This window comes from Lactuca sativa, chromosome 9, assembly GCF_002870075.4.
Source record: "Lactuca sativa cultivar Salinas chromosome 9, Lsat_Salinas_v11, whole genome shotgun sequence".
NCBI classification, from domain to species: domain Eukaryota; kingdom Viridiplantae; phylum Streptophyta; class Magnoliopsida; order Asterales; family Asteraceae; genus Lactuca; species Lactuca sativa.
This window is the reverse complement of record NC_056631.2, coordinates 167,711,886-167,731,361: the sequence shown is the minus strand read 5'-3', so window position 1 is coordinate 167,731,361 and position 19,476 is coordinate 167,711,886. Positions and strand designations below refer to the sequence as shown.

The 19,476-nt window shown below is 35.3% G+C and overlaps 2 protein-coding genes, 1 long non-coding RNA gene and 1 other non-coding gene across 4 annotated transcripts; 3 read left to right on the top strand and 1 right to left on the bottom strand.

The window, feature by feature from the left end:
* Positions 1–5,216: 5,216 nt before the first annotated feature.
* On the top strand, positions 5,217–7,433 carry LOC111912687 (probable serine/threonine-protein kinase PBL23). Its single transcript, XM_052767331.1, has 5 exons — positions 5,217–5,570; positions 5,672–5,853; positions 5,943–6,132; positions 6,251–6,645; positions 7,001–7,433. The coding sequence occupies exons 1-5, from the start codon at positions 5,456–5,458 to the stop codon at positions 7,235–7,237; spliced, it is 1,119 nt and encodes a 372-aa protein (XP_052623291.1). The 5' UTR covers positions 5,217–5,455; the 3' UTR covers positions 7,238–7,433.
* A 2,550-nt stretch (positions 7,434–9,983) lies between these two features.
* LOC122196014 (uncharacterized) lies at positions 9,984–11,617 on the top strand. The gene is made up of 2 exons (XR_006187223.2): positions 9,984–10,380; positions 10,936–11,617. It is a non-coding gene; the product is annotated as an uncharacterized LOC122196014 (long non-coding RNA).
* An 851-nt stretch (positions 11,618–12,468) lies between these two features.
* On the bottom strand, positions 12,469–15,320 carry LOC111912688 (dynamin-related protein 4C). The gene is made up of 2 exons (XM_023908421.3): positions 14,314–15,320; positions 12,469–14,194 (listed from the first exon to the last, which is right to left on the bottom strand). Exons 1-2 carry the CDS (start codon positions 14,873–14,875, stop codon positions 12,759–12,761), a joined length of 1,998 nt encoding a protein of 665 aa, XP_023764189.1. The 5' UTR covers positions 14,876–15,320; the 3' UTR covers positions 12,469–12,758.
* Positions 15,321–15,710: 390 nt separating this feature from the next.
* TRNAM-CAU (transfer RNA methionine (anticodon CAU)) lies at positions 15,711–15,782 on the top strand. Its single transcript has one exon. It is a non-coding gene; the product is annotated as a tRNA-Met (tRNA).
* Positions 15,783–19,476: the final 3,694 nt, after the last annotated feature.

Sequence of the window (19,476 nt, the reverse complement as noted above, 5' to 3'; positions counted from 1 at the left end):
CTGGATCATCAAAACATCTATATCAAGGCCTCTCGTTATATTATTTGGTCACACAGAAACTATTACATCTACCCATCTTCTACCCAACACATTTTGTAGATATAAAATACATATTCAGTTTAAATCATGTAAAACTTGTATAAAATCGTTCATCCAGCATAGATAGCAAGTATACAGATAGTATGCACACATAGCACGTAATTTATTTAAAATACTTCATATCTATGCGTAAGATGAAAGTAACTATGCACTCACCTAATTAGGTGGTGAGTCGGCACTTGGACAGCACTTCGTTACTCTTAAAATAATTTCCTCGACAAAACCTAGTATCAATATGACTAGGGTTTAGTCTGACGTTAACCGCGACTAATTAATAGTATAGCAATTATTATTATTATATAAGCGTTAAATAACGCTCAATATAACTCATAATAATAGCCCAAATACTTATTATAAAGTCCTAATAACATTACTATATTAAAACATAAGCTATACTAAAGATAGGGTAGGCATAGCTCACTTACAACGGGTTTTCTCGAAAACCGGGCTTCGCTGGAACAGCGTTCCCGAGCCGAAATGCTCTTTTCTTGGGACTCCGGGAGCCTCGGGGCTTACTTTGGGTGCTAGCGGGTTTACCTAGACTTTAGGGGGGGGGGGGGGGTTTGGGAGGCTAGAGAGAGAAACTAGAGAGAGAAAGAATGTTGGAGAGGTGTGAAGAGAAGTGAATGCCCGACACCTCTATTTATAGGCTGAATTCCTGATGTAATCGCCAAGTAGTAGGACCTACTCGCCGAGTTGGGGCATGTGGCAGCCTTCTGGTGGTGCCACGTGTCCAATTCTGGTGGTGTCACGTCACCCCCTATTGCGTAACAGCCTTCAAACTTAGAAAAATCATAAATCTCACATACGAGCTCCGTTCTCGACGTTCTTTTTTTTCAATGCGTAGGTAAAATCAAGATCTACAACTTTCATTTAGACTCCGTCGGCTAATTCTCGACCGATCTCAAATTTAACAGTAGGAGGCGTTTAGAGTGTTAAATGATCGCGAAGAATTCGTAACTTCTTCATACGGACTCCGTTTTCGTCTATCTTTTTACCGTTGAGTTCCTATTAATGATATCTTCAACTCTCATTTAGGTCGCGTAAGTCAAAAACCGCTCGAACTAAAATTCGAGTTTCGGGCCGTGCACTGCTAAGCCGAATCTTAGAAAAATCATAACTTCTTCATACGAAGTCAGATTTGAGCGTTCTTTTTATGGATTTTCTCGGTTTAACATATTCTACAACTTTCATTTAGATCACTAAGGCTAAAAAGTCCTCCATCATAAATTCACTATTTACGCTTCCCGGTGCCGTGCCGGTTCCGTCGCGAAACTTCGACGGGCCATAACTTCTTCGTTATAACTCGGATTTCGGCGTTCTTTGTATGTACGGAAACTTTGTGAAATTTTCTAAAAATTGGTTAAGATTATTTATTCTAAATAATATTTTGTCGAAAAGTCGTTTTCGACCCCTATTGCCTCTAAATTGACTAGCCCGGATCTGCGGGCGTTACACATGAGTTTTATTCTTTTTGTCCCTTAACCTTGGTATTTATGGGTATGAGCTACTCTAAACCTTATAAGTGTCATTTATTGATGTTTCTGATCTTGTAGAGTCATAAAAATGGGAACTTGGTCACTCGTATCCACCCATGCATGAGCTCTTGAGCTTGAAAGGGTGTTATGGTACTTAGAGCTTGGTGTTATGCTCTTTTAAACCATGAAAATGTAGACTTTATCCATTAAGATGTCTATCTATTATAGATCTGGAAGTTTGGAGGGTTTACTTTCTATATTAAGCACTTGATGGAAAAGTTAGTCACTAACGTGCTATGTAGGGAGTAGTTTTAACTAAATTGAGCGTAGCAGCAAATTTGACCGTTATGCTGCCTCTAGCTCTACGTTGGGTATGAAGCATCATGTACGTGGGGCGTAGGTCAAATGATAGTTGGCCGTTGACTTTGACTAGGGTTGACTTTTGGTCAACTTAAGAGTTTGGGATTATAAATTGAGACTGAGTCTCTGTTTATGGCATAAGTGACTCATAGTGCTAGTTCTTGGAGTCGTGAGAGTTATTGTGATATATGTTGGGTTGTGAGGTGAGTTTCTCACTATACTCGTGGGTCGAAGGCACCAATGCCAGCCCACTAGATTATGTTATGTATCCTTGTGTATAGGATATTGCTATGATATAGTGGTCTGTTAAATTAGTAGATCTGTACGATTACCTGTATTGCTAGTTATTGTTTATCTGTTTTCATATGTCGATATAGTGTGGTTGGGTCGAGGCGGTACTGCTTGTGTTGTACGCCAACAAACATGGGAGCAATCCAGTCATAAGTTGAGGGTCGGGAGGGCATTCCAGTCTTATGTTGTGGGCTCGGGAGCAATCCAATCATAAGCTGAGGGTCAGGAGGGCATTCTAGTCTTATGTTGTGGGCTCAGGGGAAATCCAGTCGGGAGACTGTTGGCCAGGGGCAATCCAGTCGGGATACTGTGGGCTTAGAGGCAATCCACTTTTATATTGTAAGCCTGGTATGCATGTATTGTTTATATATTGTTATGTGGGGTATTTTAGAGGAACTCACTAAGCTTTGTGCTTACCCAATTGTTTGTAATTGTTTTTCAGGTACCAATGGTGATTGTGGAAAGACGAAAGCGTGATCGTACACATCCTCCTGCTGTTTTATACTTAAGAGATTATTTGATACTCTGACTCTATGAATTTTATTTGAAAACAATGATTGATTATCTTATGGTTTTATGAAATCGTTTATAATAAAATTGGAAAATTTTGTCATGGTTTTTGGGATGTTACAACATTAAACTACAAGGAATCTACAAAAACCGTAAATCTGAGCAAATAACTCTAGATTTAATAGGAAAAGATAACAAGAATAACAGATGCGGAAAGAAGAAGATTAGATATATTAACCTTGACGTCAAATGGCAAACGATGATCGCAGATCAATCACAAACAACATCTCGAGCGACCATGACTCTGATACCATGTTAAAAAATATAGAAACCAAACATCCCAACATCAACGATTCTTATATCATTTGATGACAAAGAACCAGAAGGTTTTTAAGTACTTACACAAGAACCTCGCTACAAAGCACCTACTCCACTCTCAATATGAACACTCAACCTAAGCTACTACTGTTATCAAATCACACTAGAAAATAAGGATGAACCTCTAATCTATATAGGTTCAGTGGAAGAGAAAGAACGGTCGAGCTTCTAAAGTGTGTGCGTGTGTGTGTGAGAGAGAGAGAGAGAGTTATGTGAACTAATGAACCAATCACAGCTCCTTACCCATGGATCGTAAGATCCGCGAGCAAAACCAGCATAAGAAGAAGAAAAATAAGGCGTAATTTAGAAGAACAATAGAAACAATACAAATAACCCCTCAACAAAATATCACTTCTTGTTCGGTATAAACCAAATTATAGAGACGACACAAAATACTTTGCAAATATAATACTTAACATCAATAATCTAATGAATAAATAATGAGACTGGATATAGAAAATATTACTATTTTGAACACAACAGATCATATTAGGTTTTTGTTCCCATATTTATTGTACTAGGTGTGAGTAGAGTTGGCAATAGGTCGACCTGGGTTAGGTTTGTGTTCAACCCATTTATGAATTGGATTGAATATTTCAACCCAACCAAACCTTTTTATTTAAATGAATGGATATCTCCAACCCAACCCAACCTTTCAGATAAATAGGTTGTCATCAGGTTGACTCGTTTATGTAATTTCCAACCCAACCTATTATATAAATGGGTGAACCCATTTAAAATAAAAAAGTAAATAAAATAACTAAAGATTACACCACTTAAATTAGTTACAAACATAAATAAAATTTCAAAGTATAATAAAATCATAATCCTAATTCATAAATACAAAGAAAATTTTCAAATAACATTAAAGATATGTAATTCGAAGTGATTTTTGAAGAGTAACTAGTGTTGTCGGCGGAAAGAAAAAAATATAAGAATTAGGATTGCATTTTAAAAAATAAATAAATAACAATACAACGTTTTAATTTATAAACTAATACTTAGATTAATACATGGTAATATTTAAATAATTATTAAATTAAATATATATATATATATATATATATATATATATATATATATATATATATATATATATATATATATATATATATATATAAGTTAAATAGGTTGGTGGGTTAAGAACGGGTTGATAACTTTTACCCAACCCAACCTATTTAATTAAATGAGTTTGACGGGTTGACCCATTTAACCTAAATGGGTTGAAAATCTCAACCAAACCTGTTAATTTTCAGTTGGGTTGGTGGGTTGGGTCGATTTTTACCAGCTCTAGGTGTGAGACTCGTGTAATATATAAGTTTTTTAAAAAAAAATTTAATATATTTTGTTAAACATTACATGTTTAATAATTTATAAAACTAAATTTGGAAAGAATATTAATATTAGCTGTGAACGAACCAATTTTTACAAGATTTCTGCAAATTATCGTAAATTCAAAAGAGATTGGCCGAAAATTATGTTTTTCAATTAGAAATGTTGATTTAAATTTAAATTGAATTTGATACATTAATTGACAAACTGCCTGAGAATATATGGAGACATTTATGTTTTCTTATTTTCTTTATTATATTTTTAGATTAGATTTTTTTTATTATTTAATAAAAAGCTAAAAAACCACAATTTGTCAAGTGGATTTAAATGAAATTGATTTTTTTTTTTTAATATCATATGGCATATTGAATTAGATGATGACATCTAGCAAACAAATCATCATTTATTAGGTAGGATTGTAATTGTTATTGTGTTATTATATTACTTGTTAATACTTAATAGTTAATTAATACATCATTTTCAGAAATATTTTTTAGACTACGGGAGTTGAAAAGTACATGGTATTTTATGTTTTTTTATATTAAATATTGGAGCTGGCTTTATAGTGTCAACACCGTCTAATGACATATAAAGATTATACAAGTTGTTTAGTGATTTAGAACTGCTAAAATTATAAGTCAGACGTTTATATATAAAAAAGAATTGGATGGCCAGCTAAATATGAGGAGGTAATATATTTGACCATGTCAAAATATTAATTTGTCTTAACAATTTCAAATCTGACTTACACGAAACAAGAAACAAAATCGGAATTTCTCTTAGCTCCGTGAAACGCCTGACCGAACAACATTGGTTCTTTCCAGGCCAGGAGCTAAAAGAAATTCCGCTTGGTTATTCAGATAAATTAAAATTTAATTTATCTGAACACACGTTGGTGTTGTCAAGTCTCAACGCCATCGTGAGTTCTCAATGGATCAAAGAAATCATGAAACATGTGAATGACTCGAACGGGGCGCGGTAGGCCGTCGTCCTGATTCGTTGACAAAATGATGGGTTGTTTTTGGTGTTGTTTCAACCAGAAACGAACCAACAGGAAGAAAGGCATTCGTGATTTTAAAGAATCAAGGCAAGACTCGTTCCCCGGGTTTTCTCGTGGAAATGGTAACCCCTCCTTTTCTTTTTTCTTTTCGTATTAAACTTTGTGTTCTTCTGTTTCATTCATGTTGTTTTTAAATGAGATTAATCGAATGTATATTATACAGATAGCTTTAGAAGAAGTTATATAAGGGATGAGATAGCCAAGTACGGAAAAAGGGAAATTTCTTCGCAATATTTCACATACGAGGAGTTGTCCGCTGCCACCAAGAACTTCAGTTACAACTTTTTGATTGGGGAAGGCGGTTTCGGGAGGGTCTACAAAGGACACATTGCCAACAAAAACACCGTAAGTTCCAAATTCATTAATTCATCGTATCATCAACTATCACAATCCTATCATAATTTTTGTTTTTTTTTTTCTTTCGCATTTAATAGGACATTGCTGTAAAGAAACTCGATAGAAATGGATACCAAGGCAACCGGGAGTTTTTGGTGGAGGTTTTGTTGTTGAGCCTTCTTCATCACACGAATCTTGTCAATTTGCTCGGATATTGCTCCGATGGTGAACAACGGATCTTAGTTTACAAGTATATGTCTAACGGCTCTCTGGAAGATCACCTCTTCAGTATGTCATTATTCATAACAGTTTCTATTTTTCATTATATGGGTCCCATTAGAAATGTGACCCACAAAATGAAAAGATTTGAATCTATATTTTATAACTTTCTTGTTTTTTGGTTAAGATTGGAGAGTCGGAGAGCTAAAGCCGCTAGAATGGGACATAAGAATCAAGATTGCAACGGGAGCAGCACGAGGCCTGGAATACTTGCATAAAAAGGCCGATCCTCCGGTGATCTATCGTGATTTAAAAGCTTCAAATATTCTACTAGATGAAGAGTGGAATCCAAGGCTTTCTGATTTTGGATTAGCCAAATTAGCTCCAACGGGCGAGCAAACTCATATAACAACCAAGGTGATGGGAACTTACGGGTATTGTGCACCGGAATATGCATTGACTGGTCGATTGACTCGAAAATCCGATGTCTATAGCTTTGGAGTGGTGTTTTTGGAGATAATCACGGGAAGGCGAGTCATCGAGTGTTCAGGACCAAGCGAAGAGCAAAATTTGATTGCTTGGGTAGGTTTAAACTAAACGGAAATTAAACATCGAAAGAGAGAAATTCGACTCTAACATATATATAAAAGCAAATGACCTAGCGGACAAAAGGTGTAAATTTAAAAGTATAGTTGTGAGTGTAAGTCGTTCTAACAAAAGATAAAAATCACTAGACATGTGTTGAGCCCCTAAAAATTCTAAACGATGGCTCTCTGATATCATGTTAGATATGTAGAGTCCTATATTTACTCTAAAAAGACTCCCATGTAAAGAGTACGATGAGATTGAAACATATATGCATAGCGTGAGACTGTGTATAGACAATGTGGGACACCAAAATATACCCTTTCCTTACATTTGTATTAAATATTTCCAGGCAGCACCATTGTTTAAAGACCGAAGAAAGTTCCATTTGATGGCGGATACTTCGCTTGAAGGGAGATATCCGATGAAAGGGCTCTATCAAGCATTAGCCGTAACAGCAATGTGTCTTCAAGAAGATGCCTCAAAACGACCCGTCATGAGTCAGGTGGTCTCCGCTCTCGAGTACTTAACTTCGGGACAAAATGAAGAACAACCAATGGGAGATGGTGATAGTAGTTCCGAGGAGTGAAGGCTACTAGAAAAACAAGTAGCGATGGACAAAACCGTCGCTACTCTTCAACGCCAGATCTGGAGTTGTTTTTGCTAGTTAGCAACAGAATAGCGATGGATTTTTTTAGAATAGCAAAGGATTTTCCGTCGCTAAGTAGTTGAAGGACCTGGTGTAGGAAACAAGCTGTACAAACATGTAAATTCGAAGTTCCCGTTTTTCGTTAATTTTAGAAGCGTTAATTTGTTATAATGTTTTGTCTCGAGATTTTTATGTGTTTCGTGACTTGAACACTCAATATTTTCACACTTAAATGCATCAACGCCCCCGCGATAGGGAACCTAGTGGTGAGGTGCGGAATTCCACCACATGAAGGTATAAGGTTCAAACTCTGGTATGCCGTAAAACGGGTTGACGTGAACCGTTCAGATAGTGTAGTTTATTATTTTCTTTTAATTTTAAATGCATCCGTGTTAGCTAGATTATGTTTTTTAAGCCGGTTTATGTCCTTGTCTTATACATATCTTGATAATAGTAATGGAAATTTTGTTATACTTTTTCTTAATGGAACTATGGATGGAAAGAAGAATATCTTGCATAAAATTGGATTTTCAAAGTGATTTTGTGGAGTCATGTCCAAGGTGTATAGATATCTTGGAATTGATTAACCGAACCAGCTTTTAATTAGGTTATCAAAATTTTATGATGGTAACTCTAGCAAAGTCATTATAAAATAAAACATTAAAGGGATACTACAAAACTGACTATGTATTTTCCTTTTTGTATAATAAAACATTGTGTATCTTCATTAGTTATTATATAGCTATTAAAGACTTCTAGTCTACCGGTATCTGATGGTGTTTTACGTTTAAGTCCCGTTGTAATATAAGTGGAGTTAAATGTTAGCTTAAGAATATATTAGATTTGTCGGTTTAAAATTTTTTTTATCAAATAATTTTTGATTTAGCGATAGGAAATGATCATAAGTAGTTTGGCTTATCAAGATAAAATAAAATTGGGATTATCATTAGTTCCTATTCAATGTTTTGTTTTATATATTAACCCTGTTATTTTTATTTTACATCTTTTATATTAAAAATGTATATATTTTTTTGTTTTACAAATCTTCATATTTCATCATTCTACTTTAAAATCTCCTAACTTGTATATCATTCATTACTTACATCTTTTATTTTTTCAAAAATTATTATTTTACCTTTATTATATGATAAATAATTTTTTTTATTAAAAAATAAAATCAAAACTTATGCAACGTGCCACAGCTAAAGTTGTAAAAATAAGAGCTTGAATACCACTTGTAAATAATCCAAGAAACATGATAGGGATAGAAACAACTGAAGGCGGTTGCTCAATACGTTGTATCGATAGAGCGACATTTGCCTTAACCCCCCCCCCCCCCCCCCCCCCCTCTACCCGAGGGATCAATAAGCAACCGGGTGACGTATGCCATTGATTAGGAATTGGCAGCCCGTTCTCAACAAATTCCATGACTAATTGTCAAATTGGAAGGCAAAATCACTATCTTTTGACGGGTGAATTAGTCTGCTTAATTTGGTCTTGGGGAGTCTGTCCCTTTTTTACTTCTCACTCTTTAAAGCTCATTTGAAGATTATAGATGACCTCGATAGAATCCGTAGAAAATTTCTTTAGAGTGGGTGCGACTCTACAAACAAAATTTGTTGGGTTAGCTGGGATAAAGTTCTAACGCCTAAAAGATTTGGTGGCTTGGGTGTGATAAATTTGAGAGCCTCAAACTTGGCTCTATTGGCCAAATGGCTTTTGAGGCTTAAAGTGGAACCGTCTGTCCTATGGGGTTTGGAAAATGTTTCCTGTTCAACTAGGCGCTTCTGGGGTTTGGAAAATGTTCCCTGTTCAGCTAGGCGCTTCTGGGGTTTGGAAAAATATTGTTGGCACTATCTCTGATTTCAGTTCTCAAAATATTGCGCTTCAGGACATGTTCAAAAGAGTAATTGGGATTGAGAACTCTTTTTCATTCTGGTTCAATAATTGGGTTGGGAATTTTGATCTTAGATCTAAATACCCTTCTCTGTTTGCTCTTGAATCTTCTAAAATCTGCTCCATTGTAGATACATGTTAGAAAGTGGACGGCTCGTTGGTTGTCTCATGGAATTGGCGGAGTCCTCCTAGCTCCATCACAGAACTGTTGGAACTTGATAGTTGTTTGAACGATCTTTCCTTGGTTTCTCTCGGTACCTCAGATGATAAATGGAGTTGGCTTGGTTGTAGTATTGAGTTTTCTTTGTGAACTCTTTACATGGAGCTTGGGAATCAAAAGTCTATCCCCCACTTGAGTATAAGCACTTTTGGAATAATGTGGTACCTAACTAAATCATTTTTTTTGCATGTCGAGTTGTATTGAATAGGCACTTAAAAAAAAAAGAGTCATTTAATGGCACACATTTTTAATGACACTTAAGTTTTGTCCCACTAATTTACATTTTTAATGGCACTTTGCATATGCCATTAAAGAGATAAATAGTTTTAATGGCATTTTATATATTTTTGCAATTTAATATACATAAAAAATAATTTATATGCGATTAAAAGTTTCCAAAATTTATGACATATATCTTGTTATATATAATATAAAAAATAGATTATATAATTAAATGTCACAACTATAAGTTTCATTAACTTATGACTTGATAATTTCTATGAAAATAGAATATACAAATAAATATCCTAATCAATGTGCCAGTAATATTGACTAGATATAAATCCTCCATCGAAGAATTTGGGGCTCACTTCCTCCTTCCCTCCACCTAAAAAATTTTGTTTCCCTCCATTAAAGTTAAATCGACCGCTAAAGAAATTTCTCATCCCTCCATTGAAAATTCCCACTCTAAAATCATAGTTTGATTGATTATATTCGTGCTTCCCTCACCTTCAACAAGTTTCATCAAACCGGCCTCACTGTTCGGACTTCGGGTTAGGGTTTCACCTTCAGTCGGATTCGCCGATACCTACAAACATTCAATTGATCTTCAGTTCATACTAACCGTTCAAGAATTACAGTTCTCACCATTGATCTCCAGTCCAAACCTACTAATGATTAAGTTGATTTGTTCTCCATCGAAGTTATCTTCTCATTTTATTTTCTCTGCTGCGTTTTTTTAGTAATGGTTTGTACTGGCATTTTGTTCTCATTCTGAGACCTAATTAACAAATTTCTCATTGTGAGGCTTTAATTTAAATTTTGATAAGTGTGTGTTATACTAATTGAATTTATTTTCATGTAGTTATATTTTGTTTCTTCTTGTGAGGCCTGATTAAAAATTTGATTTACACAGGGAACATGAACTATAAAACTCTTAAATAGGGTAGATGTTATTGTGTATATATGATTTATGTGGTTAGATGTTACTGTGTCCATTTTTGTACGTTAATGTGTCTTTAGTTGTCAACCAAATAGATTACCATTAGTGACTTAACTGGATTTTTTTAAGATTTTATATATATATATATATATATATATATATATATATATATATATATATATATATATATTATTGTAAATAGTCATGGACAAACCATGGATGTACCTTACATCAAGATTAGGTCAAACTTTTGTATGCCTCTAAATGGCTTTTTTTTAATAGTGAGGTTACCTGTGAAAACTGAGCTAATAAAAAGAGGAGTTGTTTTAAGCTTTGGTACATGCGATCTATGTGGTGCAGGTGATGAATCTGTTATACATCTTCTACGGGAATGTTGTTGGATTCGAGATGTCTAGAGTATGTTTCAAGACTGGTGCGAGCTTGATCTCTCTGATATTAATTATGTTGAGCATCTCCTCTCTGTCTCCCACTCCTTTGCCAAATCGCCTTCTCAACTAAAGATGACTCACGCGATCATTCTTTCGGCTCTTTGGTCTTTGTGGAAAGCCAGAAACGACTACTCCTTTAACAATATTGCTCCATCTCGGACCCGTATTTTTGAAGATATCAAGGCGAACTCTTTCATGTGGATAAAAAACAGGAGAGGGGGTACCTCCTTAAATTGGTCTTCTTGGTGCATTTTTCCTTTGATGTAATTCTTGTACTTTTATTTTTTTTTCTATCGTTCTACTTTTCCCCTACCCGCTGCGGTTTAATAAAAATTTCGCAGTTCAAAAAAAAAAAAAAACTTTAAAACTAATTAAGACTTGTAACAAGTTCCCATAATACCCTAATCGAACTCTAACTATAATACCATATGGAAAGAAAACGTTTTGATTCCCATACTAAAAACTCAAATCAGCTGAAATACCATCCATCGCTTGATTGATTATTTCTTGGGGAAAATGACTTGTAAGAGTAACGAAGTATTAGACTTGTACAAAAAATACAATTGAATTTTTTTTTGTACACATATCACCAATCAATTATAACTTTTGTACACATATGACCATTAAACTTCACCTTTGTTTAAAAAATATCATTATGTTACCGGTAATAGTAGGTCACCAGCCACGTAACATGTCACGTGGCATGCCATGTGGCTGCTGATGTGGATTTTATTGTATATTATGTACACATTATACCATTAAATTTTTTTGTGTGCATTTTACCATTAAACTTTTTGTACACATTTTATTATTAATCTTATATAGTTTATTCAAAAAATATCATTTCAAAAAATACATATTTTTACATAAAATGGGTTTTTCATCACTTGTGACTCCCTGATTTTGTAAGGTTTGGAGGAAACGTTTTGTTTTTTACAATGATACTAAAGACTTTCTTTTACAACTACATTGAGAATTTATGATGGTCATACATCAATTGAAACCCACAAGGTTTGAACTTGAGACCTTTATTTGGAGCGGCGAAGAAATACTTAATTGTTTATTATTTTAGCTAATGTCTAATAAACATATTCTTATAAGTCATTTTCTTAGAAAACTACGTTTGAGGTATACTTATAAACTCATGAAACATTTTGTACGTGTTACCTTATTATAATCCTCCCTCTTCTTGATTATGGTTGATGATTAAAAAAGTGCATTGAAATTATGTCGTTGTTTACCGATAGGAAAATGACTTATAATGATAAGTTTACTAAAATTTAGAAAATCAATAAAATCCACATCAGGTGATGGGAAACCTACTTTTATGTAATGATATGTATTTTTTGAAATGATATTTTTTTTCAATAAATTATATAACATTAATGGTAAAATGTGTACAAAAGAAAGTTTAATGGTAAAATGTGTACAAAAAACAGTTTAATGGTATAATGTGTACAAAAAACAGTTTAATGGTATAATGTGTACAAAAAAATAGTTTAATGGTATAATGTGTACATAATAAACAGTAAAATCCACGTCAGCAGCCACATGGCATGCCACGTGGCATGTTATGTGGCTAATGACCTATTATTATCGGTAATATAATGGTATTTTTTGAACAAATGTGAAGTTTAATGGTCATATGTGTACAAAAGCTATAGTTGATTGGTGATATGTGCACAAAAAAAAGTTCAATGGTATTTTTTGTACAAGTATAATACTTTGTTACCCTTACAAGTCATTTTCCCTATTTCTTTTGATTCTTGGAGCAAACTGATACTCTTTTGAAGCCTCTCCCTCTTTGCAGCCACCGATGTTGGTTCTTCCAGCATCTTCTCCATACCACCACCACGCACCATCACCTCGTTTACTATCTCCTTCTCCATTTCCTTGTTTCACCATTTTATGTATCGCAAAACGAAGCTCAAGAGCTATCCAATCCACCATTCTTTTCAACACAATGTTCCAGTAAGCTGCGACTCTCATCGTTAAATCGAATGCTTGATTTCTTGTATCTGATGGAACAGAAAATAGATGTTCCACTCTAATCTTCCCATAACCTTCCATATCAAATTCAGCTGGATCAAAATCATCTAATTCCCATTCAGGTTCATAAATGGTGACAGCCTTTAAAAACCTATCACGACTCTTACCCATTAACTTGTTCCAAGAAGCAATGTAATCGGGGTCACACGTGTAATCTGTGACTTTCTCCATCTCTATCATTTCAATAACCCTTTCTATCAACTTCTCCTTCATAAGTAACATCACATTAAGACATGCTTTCTTTATGGAAGGAAGCATTTGTGGATAACTCCCACAATGATCAATCAAGACGCTAACTACTACAGTTTCAAGATAGCCCCATACTTTGTTTACAAAACTAACTGGTAAATCTGATATACTATTCAGTTTTCTCTTAAGTAAGCACATAAACATAGAATGTGTAAGAAAAGAAGGCAACCGCATCCCATTGGCTTCCTTTAAAACCTGTATCTCCTCAACTAGAAAGTTTCCACGAAATATGACGCTCTTATGGAGTTCTTTTGAAAATTCATCCAACATTTCAACCAATCGAGCACTGCAAATCATTTCTTTATCATCCAAATACTCAAACTCACCATGGATCATAATCGTTTGAAAAGTGTCCTTGAGGGACCCAACGATTTGCATAAAAGCAATCATTGCATCCGCAATGCTGCTAAGAACCCGGGGTAATTTGTTGAGCTCCAAAACAGAAGCTAATAGCTTCTCATTGATCTTCTTTACAATATCCGGAAAACATTTCGATATGATCATTGATTGAATCTCAACAAGTCTACAGGCCAATACAGGAACACCAACCATCGATTTATCAATGTTGGACAACAAGGGATGAGTTTCAAAGAGCTTTTCTTCTTGGATTCGAGCTTCTTCATAGGTTTCATCTTTGATCCGGTTTCTAACACAGATATAGCCAATTCCGATGTTCACATCATTTGATGTAACTTTCTCAAGTAAGCCATCTGGGGAAAGATCGGATTTGGTTACTACAGCTAGTGTTCGTTGTCCATTGATGTCCACACGTCGTGACATGCAAATATATTCACATGTCGCGAAATCAACACTTGCTGAAAGAACATTCAAAATAATGCTTTCTTCTGGCTTTATGTGCTCCATAATCATATCTGAAACATTCAGAATCCAATTATAAAACACAAGTTTCGAATCAATTGAAGTTGGCTGCATGCATGATTTGCTTTAACAAGACCATTGCAAAAAGTGCATTAATTAATAAATGAAGTACCTGTTATTTGTTCGTAAATGTTTTCGGGTTGATCACCGATGGCAACTCTTGTAATTCCTGGCAAATCAATCATGGTGAGATTCGGAACACCTTTCTTCTTGACAACCAAAGTTAATGGAACATTTGATATCCCTTTGTTGTTTCCGGCTATCTCCACTGTAGCCTTATCAATGGCATTTGATATGTGGTTTTCTTCCATGATCTTAACGGATTTTTTCTGATACTCAAGTAGGAGTTCAGGCAAAGGATCTGAATGGTTTTGAAGCCTCATAATAAGTGGTACCCTTGTGCGGATGTTTTGTCCACGAGGCAAACTTATGCCGGCAAGTGACTCTAGAACGCTGGACTTGCCGGAGGACTGGTCTCCGACGACCACGATGGTGGGGAGAGCGATGCCTTCTTGTGTGACTTTAAGTCGACGGAGACTGTCGACAGCATCAAGAATGGGGCGTATCTTGTCGTTATAAGATGAAATAATAGGCGGAGGATGTATCATCTCACCGCCGTTGTTTGATGTGGTTCCGTTGGTAACTTGAACGGCGGCGTTGATGCTGTCGGCCATTGTTGTCGGAACCGGAAGGAGAGGTGGAAGACAATTTGTAAATGGCAAGATTTATAATTAATTTTGTTATGCTACTAAAGCTTCAAAGACTTTATTGTTACCTTTTATATGTATGGATAACAATAAGTTGAAGAGAAATTAAAAGCATGGAAATAAAAGCAAAGAATCCAACGAATTAACGAAAAAAATAAAAGATTTGGAAATATTGGCAAATTTTGGGCAAGACTTAAAAGGCTACGAAACTCTAAAAGGCGATCATGCAAATGGATTCACAGGTTTTTTTTTTTTTTTGAAAACTTGACCCGTATCCAACAGGTAAAATAAATCCATACAAGTTTCTTACCTGAACTTCCTAAAAACCGATTTTGGATCGGATATAGGATTTTTTTACTTAAGAAAAACCGGTTTCTTTTGTGCACCTCTATATGTCACTGCTACCCACAAAAAAAATCATTGCCAAATAAATCTTAAAACACTACTTTTTTTAAAAAAATTAAATTTGGTTGCTGGATGAACCATTTAGATTTGGGGCTTACGAAAATCATGAGAGAAGTCATGCCCGAAACATGGAATCAGATCACTGTTTTCATCAATGGATACTTAAGGAACAACATTCTTTCCATTTACACTCTACACATTTGGCACAGTAGCTTTTCTTTAAGATCCATGAGAGAAGTCTAAATTTTGAGCCTTTAATTTGGTATATAAAAATTTAATATCGGAAAGGAATTTAATTAATGGTATAGTATATGGGATAAGAATACTAACAATGCTCCTAACTAAAACAGTGAAATTAATCGAGGAAAAAAAACAAACTGAACAACTAAGTCAACAAATCAGAGTGGCGCAGCGGAAGCGTGGTGGGCCCATAACCCACAGGTCCCAGGATCGAAACCTGGCTCTGATACAAGAGAAAAGCTTCTGCATATTTTTAAAACTGACCCTTTATTTCCGTTTTTCCTGTTTTTGCCCTTTTACTTTCTGTTGATTTATTACTTGCTAATGTAGATTCTACTTTTCTGAGATATAATATCGGACTTATTAAAAACTTTAATAATCATTACATTAAATACCATTTACGTCAAATATATATCGTTAAACCATTAATGGCCTCAACTGATGATATTTTTTTTTGTGTGTGTGTGTGTGTTTGCTTCTAAGGTCAAGATTGTAACTTTCTGTTTTTTTCTTGCTTATGTGATATATAAATGTCTCATATCATAATAAAAGGTGTTGCATCCTTTTATGTTATCAAAAAGGTTTTCCTTCATAATGGTCATGAAGCAAAACACCAAGGGGAAAAACTGCAACTTGGTAGCCCTTGCGAATCAAACATTAATGTCACTCAAAAACTCAAATCCTAGAATTTCTACCAATAACTTAAATGATATAATTTTAATCAATTTTAATAACTCGTCTACTAACTTGTAAAGGATTTATGAATACACACAATCTTCAATGACATATTCGAAGTCTTGTAATCAGTGTTCTAACATGATGGGAAATGATACATACTTTTAAGTTCACATGATACCTTGACATATCTTTTCACATGATTTCATTCAACACTATGGTTAAATATCTCATTTATCTCCATACAATGCATGTTGATTTATAATGAAAAAAGCAAGAAACTAAAAGCCAACTTGTTCACTAAAAGGGGAGAGGCAAAGTTCATATTTAAAGACACCCATCACTTTCACACAAAATTAAGCAATAATAACATTTTTACCCTTGTCACGATCTTTACAATAAAAAAATACTTGGCATACATTACATATATTGTAACGTCTTGTTTCTGGTATGAATTTATTTCCAAATTATTTGCATTTTTCTTGGAGGACTTGTCGAGTTGGAAGCCTCAACTCGATGTGTCGAAGTTGTTTTGGCCGTGAAGTTAAATGAGTCAACTCGACGAGTTGAGGTGCCTCAACTCGGCGAGTTGGCCGCTGGAAAGGAAACCCTAATTTTGGGGTTTTGCATCCTATTTAAACACCTTAATTCTGAGGTGTTGGCCTCATTTCCAGCCTCCATAGCCCCTAACCCTAATCTCGAAACCCTACAGCCTCCTTGAGTGTTGTGAGTTTATTGTTGGTGTGTTTTGGTGTGTTTGAAGCTCATTGAAGGAAAAGAAGCTTGGTGCAAGGTAGTGGTTCTAGTAGGAGCCTTCAGATTTTGATTCTTTGCACCATTTCCAGCACATTTCGGGTATAAATTTCTAACTTTGCTTAATATTTGCTTAGATCTCTTTTTAGGTTAGTTTATTTGCTTTTAGCCATGTTTGGGTGTTTGATGGGGTTCTAGGACATCCCAAGTGTTATTCTTTCAGATCTATGATCCTCATGAGCTCTTTTGGCATAAAGGTGCCAACTTTATGGTCTTAAGGACTTCAGGCATTCATTAAGTCCTTCTTATGGCTTCTTTTGGCCATTTGAGCTTCTTCTAGTCATGCGTGAGCGTAAAGTTGGAAATTTACGTAGTCATTCAGCTTTTAGGGCCAGATCTACATTTTGGGGTTATGCCTTTGGTGATTTAGTGCTTAATGATTAAGTCCTCTACCCTTTTAAGCCTAGGGTTTGGGTTGTGAACCCCTTTTGGTAGTTCTTAGGGGTAAAGTTGGAAACTTTACCTTTCTTGAGGCCAATTCAGTTAAGATATCGATCTAAGTCATGAAGCTCTTAGTTTCATTAAGATCGGCTTAATGAATTAGATGTTGGATTTCTGGCGAACTCGACGAGTTTATGGATAAACTCAGCGAGTTGGATCGGTTTCTTCCCGACTTTGCAAACTAATGGATAAACTCGGCGAGTAAGGTCAACTCGAATTGTTGACTTTGACTTTGACTTTGACTTTATCTTTTGACCAAGTTTGACCTATAAGGGGCTTTTGGGCATTTTGTGTTGTACTTAAGGAAATCTTTTATGTTTAGGGGTTGGGTAGAGTCGATATTCGGAGCCGGGATCCGTTCAGCTACCTTTCTGTGTTTGAGGTGAGTTTCCTTACCGGGCTTAGCGAGTCGAAGGCACCAATGTCGGCCCATGTTTATGTTATGTTGTTAGTATGCTAGTTGTCTTTGTGACTCTTGCATGTTCTTGTGTTTATATGTTTTTCGGACTAAGGCCCGATGTCGGACGGGGCCTGATGGATATTTTTATGCTATGTATCACTGTGATTAATGCATGAGTATGTGTTTATTTGATATGTGTTATTGTACATTGGTCGGGGCCCATTTTACCGAGCTCATCTTGATGTCGGGCGGGGACTAATGTCGGACGGGGTCAGATGTCGTGTGGGGACAATGATGGGCGAGGCCCACTATCTGTGTATCATACGTTGTTATGTGGTATTTTGGAGGAACTCACTAAGCTTTGTGCTTACGGTTTTTAGTTTATGTTTCAAGTACTTCCGGTTGTAAAGGGAAGAGCTCGGGATGACTGCATCGCACACACCATTGAGATTCCGCTATGATGTTTTACTCTGATTTATGACAAATTGATTCATTGGTTATATTCAAATGTTTGAATGTTATGGGAAAAATCCTATTTTATCTATTATTAAATTGAAATTTTTTGGACCATATTTTTAGATGTTACAAGTTGGTATCAGAGCCTTGGTTTGAGGGATTCGGGCATACTCCCGGGTGTGTCTGAACTCAAACTAAGGACTTGGTAGAAATTTTCAAAATATTTTTTTTATAAAAAGGATTTCTAAAAGAGAAAAGGGTGTGGTGCGTGCAATCAACCGAGCACAAGTAAGTTATCCCAAAATACTCATACATGTTTATATATGATATGAATTGTGAAATTGTGAATCAAATGCTAGACTAGGGCTAAGGATCTAGGAGGGATGCCTTTGTATGCCTGCTATATGAGCTGATAGATTTTCATGCTAGTATTGATCAGTCAGTGATAGGATGGCCTAATTAGGTTATGCTTTGTTTTGATTACTTGATGCTCGAATGCTGCTTGCTTTGTGCTTTTAGGAGTTCTTGCTATTTTCAGCTAGCTAGTAAGCGAATATGCTAAGTTACATATCATGAAAACTAAATATTTTCATAAAGTTAGGTTTAACTCTATTGTGCAGCTCTTGTTTAAGTCCAACCGTTGTAGTGAGAGACCTTTCATTCGAAGAATTATCTACTTTTTATAATATGTAATTGTATTCATGAGCCAGTTAGAGGAGGTTATCGTGATTTCCTTCTGCAGCTGATGGCGGATAATGGTGTGGAGTTACATATCATGAAAACTAAATAATTTAGAAAGTTAGGTTTAACTCTATTATGCAGCTCTTGTTTGAGTCCAACCATTGTAGTAAAAGACCTTTTATTCGAAGAATTATCTAGTTTTAATAATATGTAATTGTATTCGTGAGCCAGTTAGAGGAGGTTAGCATGAGTTCCTTCTACAGCATGTAACACCCGAAATCAGAAAGGCCAAGAAATGAAGGAAAACCCTAAGTCAAGGGGGTTCGTTAGAACAATGTTCTTTCAGGATCGTATGATTCTAAGCAAGATATTAAATAAGAACGAATTAAAGAATACAAGTATTGCATTGAATATGTCAAATGATTAATGCAATAACACCCCAGAAGAGCCCGATAAA